The following is a 9,232-nucleotide window of genomic DNA, read 5'->3' as shown; positions in this document are numbered from 1 at the left end:
ATTTTGTGTGTCTATGGGCATGTCTAATGCCACTATGCCTGTTGGTCAGGGGCCGGTTTGTACTGTTGAGTTCCGGGGATCAGACAGACTTGGCAGCAGTTGACCTCAACTGGGGTTTTTCTAAAATTTCACCAAACCTACTTGAATCTAAAATTGTTATTTAGGCTCCAACCTTCAGAAAAACCAGTGATAAAAACACATTAATCTGTTTCACGTAACTTTTTATTAAAAATAGCTTTTTATTAGGTACATGTTTACAGATATTTTTAGGACCTAAGGCATACAGATGTGTGCTCTGACTTGAACTAATGGAGATAACGCTATAAGCACCCCAGCCTGCATCAGGGTCCTCACGACAACAGTTAATGTGGAATTTTCCTAGTTGTGCCTTCCAAGGATCCATTCATCTTGTGAGCATATGCATTACACACAACCATTGCCCTTATGTTTTAAGAAGACATTCATTTCTGCTGTAAGAAGCACTTTCCCATATTAGTGACTTAAAAGTTTGAAGTTCCTCAGAAAGGAAAATCAAAGGATTCTTCATAAGGTTCATAGACAATACTTTGCACTTAAGTTATATAAGAGTAAGAACAGAACAGTTACATACATCAGAGCTGCTTAGATTCTAAGCAGTCTAAGTGCTAAGATGGAAGAGGCTTGACAACACTGCTTGGAAGAATGCCCACTCATTCAGTAGCTCAATGATGCTAGGTGAAGGGACTGCAGCTCGATTGTGACATGAGTGGAGGTTAGCTGTATGTGCACCTAGGTGTAGAGGTGAGAATGGCTTCACACTGTGGTACTCTGACACTTAGGATTGACCAAGGTTTATCTCCTGTAAGCTGTATTGATTGTTGACTCTTGCTTGCAATTGCATTTAAGACTTTCTGATCTAATGGTTTATAACAAGTCTTTATGGATTTTATAAGCTCTTAAAAGAAAATGGAAATTAGACATATCTCAAAAATAGTTTACTTATATTTACAACAAAACAAACACAAGCCTCAATCATGGAATTACAGGGTCATGTTTTAATTCCAGAATTTTACATTATATCACCACATGTATACAAATGGTGTAAAACAAGTACAGTGGTATTTTTAATACAAAATAAACATCTGTTTTATGGAAAAAAACTATACTTTATATCTACACAGACAGCCCATCTTTTCCAAACAATAGCCAAAATTAAAATTAACTCTAAAATCTCCACCACAGGAAGCTGCTTTTAAGCTATTCCAGGAGAATGGACCCACAACACACTACAGAGATGTTCCAAAGACTGCAGCTGGAATTACTATGTTTTAGAATTATTTTCCCAATGCATTAAATTGTAGTTTTTGGGTCATTTTTTTTTATCTCAGCAATGATCTCAGATCATAGATGAGCAAACTAACATTAAAATATTTACAATTAACTCGCTGTTCTAAAAATAAAAGCTCTTAATAGTTTGCCTCAGTTATTTTAAATTCATTTACGATTTACGTACATGGAATGTGCTTTTTATTCTCTTAAAAATGCAATTTTCATGTGACACCCTCATCTGGAAGTTTCCCGTGCTATGCTGCGTGACTCTGACACTTCTATAACCTCTAGAGAAAATGGCTTCTAGATAGTAAATGCCACTTAGTTCAGCACCATTCTTTATTGGTCTCTATAAATTTGTCAGTAGCCGCAAGGAGACCTAGACCTAGCTGTACTGAGGAAGCAGAGTGACTGTCCTGGGGAGTACTGGGAACACCCTCTCCCAGCCACTCCTGAGTTTTGAGGAGGACCATTTCAGAATACTGCTGTTGTGATTTTTGGCTGCTGTTACCCCTAAAAGTGCTGACTTTAAAAGTTCTACTAAGAAAACTATCCGTTTGGAACCCAGCTTGTTTTTTTATGTACTAAGTCTCTGGTGTAGAAAAACTGGTATGTGCTGTTACCTAGGGTATGTATATATGTCCTGTCAAACACCAAAGGCTGTTTCACTTCTGTGAAATATTTAAAGAAATGGCCCCAACAATGTAACTTCATATCTAATGACAGTTCAATTTGTTTTACATAAAAATTTCTTTTAAAAAGAGGCAACTGATTAAAACAACAACATGGCCAGCACCATTATACAAGCAATGTTATTGGGTACTGAAGTCTCACAATGTTCTCTAGATTGGACCCCCTGAAGCAACCCTGCATTAATAACCCTTCTTCTCCCAAACCTGAGACTTTCCTCGCTGGGAAGCTTTCACCCAGGCTCCAACAATCACTTCTTATTTTGGACAGCTCAAAAGGCAAACCCTTTAATCACTAGGAAACAATGAAGTTCTCGGGGAGCCTGGTTTCTTACACTAGACTTTCCTACCTGATAACTGCTACTCCTTGTGTGTTAAGTTCCATGAGAAAGCTTTCCCATTCACACTTGAGCTCAGTGAGCAGCTACAGCATTTTAGTTAAGACCATGTGTTGGGAGTCTCCCACCAAGTATTCTATGAGCCAAGGCGAGGCCTTTTCCTGGGGGATGATTCTTCTTCCTCATCTTCCTCTTCATCATCTGGATAGTCCACTAAGCCAACCAAACTCCCCTATAGAAGAATGAAGAACATGCTTTAACTTATTTAACCTTAAAAAAGAAAAAACCCAAATTAGCATGAAAAACCAGCATGGTACCAATATAGTCCATAAGATATTAGAAGTCATTTTCTAAATAGAATATGTGATGTTAAGACACTTGAATGGAAGAGGGGAATTAAATTACAACAGTTTACTGTGTACTAACTGAGGGCAGTCCCACCCTCAGCTTTTCTGCTGTTTCTTGATTTTTTTTTCATGAAACTTAAGAATTCACTTTAACAAAGTATCACAAAGAAAATGACACCCACCCTCAAATAACACCTGGAAAAGATAAAAGCATGTTAGATATAAAGTCTCTAGTTTTTACATAAATTTAATTTCATTATACATTTTTTTTTTCATTTTACTTTTAAGGAATAATCCACCCCACCCCAGATAGGGTTTCTCTGTGTAACAGCTCTGACTGTCCTGGAATTCACTCTCTAGATCATGCTGGCCTCGAATTCAGATATCCGCCTGTCTCTGCTTCCTGAATGTTGGGATTAAAGATGTGTGCCACAACTGACTCTTTTTTTTTTTAAAGATTTTATTTATTATGTATACAACAGTGTTCTGCCTCCATGTATGACTGCAGGCCAGAAGAGGGTACCAGATCTCATTGTAGATGGTTGTGAGCCACCATGTGGTTGCTGGGAATTGAACTCAGGACCTCTGGAAGAACAGTCAGAGTTCTTAACCTCTGAGCCATCTCTCCAGTCCCCACCACTGACTTTTTAAAGAATAATTTAAATGGCTGAAGATAGGTAACAAAAACAAACAAACAAAAAAAATGGTTCCGAAAAACTAATGGTTAAAAATAAGAATGAGGTACATTTCAGGGTTTGGGCTCTGAACAGACTCCCCTCAGAAATCTTATGAAAGGTTTAGGCCCTCAGCAGAAAATGGCAGGTGTTTGCAGGCTTGCATTAATTTTGAACCAATTCTATGAAACTGCATGCTCTACGGTAAAGGGGTTCCTAACATTGTTTAGTTTAAAACCTTTTGTACCTCTCGAAGCTAAACAAATCAAAGTAACTTTGTCCTTCATAAGTGGCTCCAAATGTAAACACAGATACCTGAAAGCACCAATGAAGGATTAAGTGAAACACTAATATTAGTCAGAAGAGGATTGAGCATCTAGAAGCAGTTATCAGTTTATGAACTAAAGAAGGAATTATTTAGAAAGTTCCTGCTTAGCTAAATTGTACATCTGAAGTTTGAATTAGAAAGAGGCATAGGGCTTAAGTATTAGGACATATGATTTCAGGTTTCAATGCTGCTCTATTTGTGGAGGACAACTCACAGTGACTAAAGCTCCTGGAAGTCTTCTATCTCCTTAAATTATCTAAAATGAAAGTAAATGTAAAACATGCAGATCTACAAAGACGACGAGAAGAAAAACAGAAGATGAAAGTTGTCAAGGATCTTTTTTGGAAAAGAGAAATCAGAGGCAAGGTAACTTGCATGACTGAAAGAAAGAAACTTGAATATGTGCAAGTGGATAAAGAAATACAAATAAAACTCATTTATCCTAAAATCTGGAACAGAGCAGGCACCAAGGAGAGAAGCTGTCAAGACAGACTCGGTCTCTTGAAAGCCAGGAAATCCTCTTTCCTGTTGTCATGAAATTGTAAGAATTATGAATTCCCAAAAGACTGGTACTTATGGTCAAGAGTAAGAGTTGAGACTGAAAACTGGAAAAGTTTAACTCTGCATACCAGATACCCCTATAACCCTAAGCCTTCTCTCAGAACACAGAATCTACACTTCCCATATGTTAACATATGAATTGTGCTGTAAAAATGAACACCACGGTGAGGCCAACCGAGGGTGGCGGTGGGAGTAGGTGGGGCCCGGCACTGAGTGGAAAGAAACTAAGCTAAGCCATCTCCTCCAACTAAAGCAAATCACTGCTTTAAAACCACACAGAAGGAGTCACCTCTCTGCAGTATACAATTCAGTGTCCTTAGTCACAAAGCTACACAACTATCTCTCCTAATTCTTAACATTTTTGACTTTCTTCCCCAGCACTGACTCTAACCCATTAACTGTCATTCTACCTCCAACCCCTGACAGATTTATTCTCAGCAATACACTGTGTGAACCACTAATCTGTCAGCACTGTTCTGTTTCCTTTTCTGGCTAATAGCATTGTTGGCTCAACTCATGAACTGGCAGACATTTGTGTTGTTTCACTTTTTTGACATTATAAATAATGCTATGAACAATCAATCACCACTAATTTTAGAGTCAACACATATTCAATGTTACTCTGAGAAAAGATTGCTATGTATTCTATGATGGTCTTGAACCTTCAATTTTCCTACCTCAGGCTTCAGAATGCTCGTTACAAACAACTTGTTTCAATTTTCCTGTAGGAATGGAACTGCTTGCTGGGTCATATAGTTAATGAGTTTAGCTTTGGGAGGAAGCAGGAATTGGGCCTACTAGGCTGTGTCCCAAAGCTGCTACTTCATGTTACCTCCCCTTCATCAATGAATATGGATTGCAATTTTTCTGTATCCGAGTCAACATTTGTCCATTAAAGAAAATTATACAAATTCTAGTGGGTATGAACTGCTCTTAATGTGTTACTTAAAAAACCTTTTGTGTATGTGTGTGAGTCTAAGCCTTTCTGTCTGTGCAGTGTGGAGGAGCAGGAGCAGAGGACAACCTTGGGTGTTCATCTTCACACATTACTTGTTTAAGTCAGAGACTATGGCCTGCTGTTGCATATGCCATGCTAGCTGACCTGCAAGCTTCTTGGGGATCTCATGGCTCCTCCCCCTGCAGTGGGGATGCTGGGATAACACAGGCACCTTCTGTGGGTTCCTGGGATTCTGAACCGGCATGCTTTCACAGCAAGTGCTTTACTCATGAGCCGTCTCTTCAGCTCTTTGCCGTGCTTTTGTTTTTATTTGTCTGAGTAATTATGCCAAACTTTCTCTCATGTGCTTATTTAGGTTGACTGTGTATTTATTTTCTTTGGAGAAGTGTCTGTGTATGTCCTTTGGGGCTTGATATTACTGGTAAGAGTCTGTGACATGCTCTGGACCCAACTTCTTACAGGGTTTGAATTCATGTGGTGGCCTATCTTTATTTACTCAGTACCAGTGTCTTTTCTGATCCACACCATCTTTTATTCTTTTGTCATTCATGCTCTGGGTGCTATATATAACAACCTAATTTAAGGTCATGGATATTTATTCCTGTTTTCTGAGAGCTTTGTATTTATGTTTAGGTCATTAAGTTTTTTTTTTTTTTAAGATTTATTTACTAAATATGTACAGTGTTCTGCTTGCATGTATCCCTGCAGGCCAGAAGAGAGCACCAGATCTCCTTATAGATGGTTGTGAGCCACCCTGTGGGTGCTGGGAATTGAACTCAGGACCTCTGGAAGAACAGTCAGTGCTCTTAACTGCTGAGCCATCTCTCCAGCCCTCATTTAAGTTTTATATTAAGTGAGTTAGGAGTCCAACATCTCTTGCATGAGGTTATTCAATATGTAATATTTGTGGAAAAGAATTTTTTTCCTAAAAAAAAATTAATTTGGTTTTGGTATTTTGAGATAGAGTTTCTCTGTGTAACAGCCAGCCCTAGCTGTCCTGGAACTTGCTTTGTAAACTAGCTTGGCCTCAAACTCACAGAGATCCGCCTGTCTTTGCCTCTGGAGTGCTGGGATTAAAGGCATAAGCCACCACGTCTAGTGGTTTGTTTTCATTTTGCTTTACCTGCATGCCTATCTGTGTGAGGTTATTGGGTGCCCTGGAATTGGCATTACAGTCAGTTGTGAGTTGCCATACGGGTGCTAGGAATTGACTCTGAGCTGTCTCTCCAGTCCTGAAAACAGTTTTTCTTATTGAATTATCTCACATCTTTTTTGAAACCTTCTTCCCCCTTTGTAGAAGACCCATCCTACCCTACTTCTGCCCAATACCTGAGAGCTTCAGGACTCATGATACTTCTGCCTGGCAATCCCCTAAACAGCTTGGACTGCAGAAACAGGGAATCCTAGTCTCTATGGTTTGTTTTCTTGTTTTGAGACAAGAGCTTGTCGTGTAGATGCGAACTCATTATATAGCACAAACTGGCCTCAATGCTAGAACCCTCTTGCCAGACTCCCAACTACTGGGATTACAGGCATTTGCGACCATGCCTAATTAATTTTTATATAAGGAAGAAAATCTAATAATCACCAAGTACACAAGGAGTAAAAGATCAAAATAAAATACTAACTGTAGAAGAGATGATCTTTTTTTTCTTTGCAACAGTCTAACTTATAATCAAGTATAATTTGAAGCTTGCAAGGACGTTTTATCATATATCAGGAAATTATACAGGGGTAGTTGTAGTTGTTTCACTAAATACTCTAATATCTGAAGCTGTAAGCAAGCCACCTCAATTAAATGTCTTCCTTTAGAAGAGTTATCGTGGTCATGGTGTCTAAGAGAGTGTTAGTACTCAAATTGACTTTTGTTTATTTTTTTACCGTTAGCATATACTGTTAACGTACTTGTTCATCTACCCCTAGATCAGCAGCTGTCTTGCATTTATACTTCTTAAAGCTAACCATGCCTTTTCTGGGGGAAAAGGATGGTTCCATTTAATGAAAACTGTAAAAGTTAAAAAGAAGGTATACAAAGAAGTTCCAAATATCAACTGTTTATAATATTAAACCAATGAGAAATATATATTTGTTACAAAAATTATAGAAAGACTAATACTCTTAACTGAAAAAACCCATTCAAATTAAGAAAATATGAACCAATTTTAAAAGGCACTATGAACAGACAAAACACAGAAGATCAAATTCAACCTTACTACTGTTAGTAGAGACACACCAGGGGAAAGAGATATTTTAGACACACCCATATCCAACTGGTGAAGATTTAAATGTTAACCATGCTGTTAATGTTGCACTGCACCAGGTATACTTACACACTGCTCATAGGAACAAAACGGATATAGACCTTTGGAGAGGAACTCAACAATGTGTATAGACATTCTGTTAATAATTTATCCAAAAAAATATTTTAAAGTGTAACACTAATAGACCAGTGAGGTAATGAAACCAACTTAAACGCCACAATATAGGACTAGTACCTAGGGAGGAACTGGGACTATGCTCACATCTATTATGACTTTTAGCTAAATAAAATGACCGAAAAGGTCCTAACAACAGAAGGAAAAAAAATGTTCACCCTAAAATTTCTGTGATATGCAAGGTGAACCTCAAGAGTTTGCAAATAATGTTGGAAGTCAGGTTCTGAGGTCAATATAATTTTTCATTCTTTGAAACTTCTATCTAAATCATCTTCAGGAAACAGAGTAGTTTACAGATGGAAAAGGCAAAGTTTGTGTGTAGTCTTTCTCTCACATACCTTAGTGGCTGTAACCGATGCAGCCAAGTTTGCAGTTTTGGAAGAGGACCCATTAGAACTTGCTGGTGCTGTCTGAGCCACCACAGACTTACTGTTTGTACTGTTTGTTCCATTAGCAGTACTGGGGGGATGGGAGAAAGTAAATTTGAAGCCACCAGAAGATGTCCTTTTGGGAAGGTTTTCCTTGTCTTCACTTTCTTTTGCTAAAGCAAAAATAAAATTGAGCCTTATTAAATACTGCTAAATCACAGAACTTGTCAAAGTGGCAACACACAAATTTGCCTCTGCTTTCTAAAAGTCAAGGTATGTCCATATTCTTGTTGGTCAAGATCTTAGGAACCTCAAAGAACAGAACCAACTTTCTTACAGCAGAAGGTGCACGGCTTTATCTCAGTGTTTACTTGGAACGCTATTTGCAGTCTGCTGTTACTGTCCTCCACGCATTGACTCTGCAGTTCCTGACCCCTCACAAGTCACCTGTTCAAATGCCTCAAGACAACTTTTAAGTATCCTAGTCTCTTACTCTTTAAAAACTACAAGTTCCTTTACTTATTTTTTCTATAGCATAAGAGTCCACTTATTTCTTTTATAGTCAAAGTGTTCAAACCCCTTTCAAGTCTTTAATATTCTGTTAATACATTTCCTAACAGCATGCACCCAACGATGGATGCAATACTTAAGCATGGCTTTTCTGCTTCTCTTGATATTACTGAGGGCAGTATCTCAACTGACTGAAGGAAAAAGAATTTTCTAAAAACAAATAAAAATAAAAAGCATTCTAGGATGGGGATGTATAGCTTAGTGGCAGAGCACTAGTCAAGCACATTCAAGGCCCTGGCTTCAAGTTCTAGCAATTACATTAAAAACAACAACAACAAAAGAAACCAATGTTCTTTAGAACACCAATAAGCTCTTTGTTCCCCTTGGGTACTAATGAATAGGAAATGAGTCAGACTGGAGAGAATAGCTGAAAGAAAATATACTAAGTAATACTAAGTAAACTCAGTAAGTTTTCTAAGAGGAAATGTCTGTAGAATAAGTCACATTCAAAATATGTCCAAGAGATAAATTTTGCCTTTCAACATTTAAATTTCTATTAAACATTCAAAGGGTATTTGCAAGTCAGTGATCTTTACGACATAAAATTAAAGTGATTATGTCTTTTGAAAGACACAAGTAATATCTCAGTTCTATACAAGTAGGAAAATTACTGCAACCCCTCCACACCCATATGAGGCAGTGTCTAATGTACCTTA

General features: G+C 37.9%; 1 protein-coding gene across 6 annotated transcripts in view; it reads right to left on the bottom strand.

Moving 5' to 3' along the window:
* Positions 1–1,016: 1,016 nt before the first annotated feature.
* Positions 1,017–9,232, bottom strand: part of Ppp4r3b (protein phosphatase 4 regulatory subunit 3B) — a 57,402-nt gene continuing 49,186 nt past the window's right edge. For all 6 annotated transcript variants that reach the window (XM_075942455.1, XM_075942459.1, XM_075942460.1 and 3 more), the window contains 2 exons: positions 7,977–8,179; positions 1,017–2,567 (listed from right to left, as the gene is read on the bottom strand). In XM_075942455.1, coding sequence (XP_075798570.1) covers positions 2,472–2,567; positions 7,977–8,179 — 299 coding nt within the window. In that variant the 3' untranslated portion in view covers positions 1,017–2,471. The remainder of the gene's footprint in view (positions 2,568–7,976; positions 8,180–9,232) is intronic.

This window comes from Microtus pennsylvanicus, chromosome 12 (assembly GCF_037038515.1).
Source record: "Microtus pennsylvanicus isolate mMicPen1 chromosome 12, mMicPen1.hap1, whole genome shotgun sequence".
Lineage (NCBI taxonomy): Eukaryota > Metazoa > Chordata > Mammalia > Rodentia > Cricetidae > Microtus > Microtus pennsylvanicus.
This window is presented reverse-complemented; position numbering and strand designations above follow the sequence as displayed.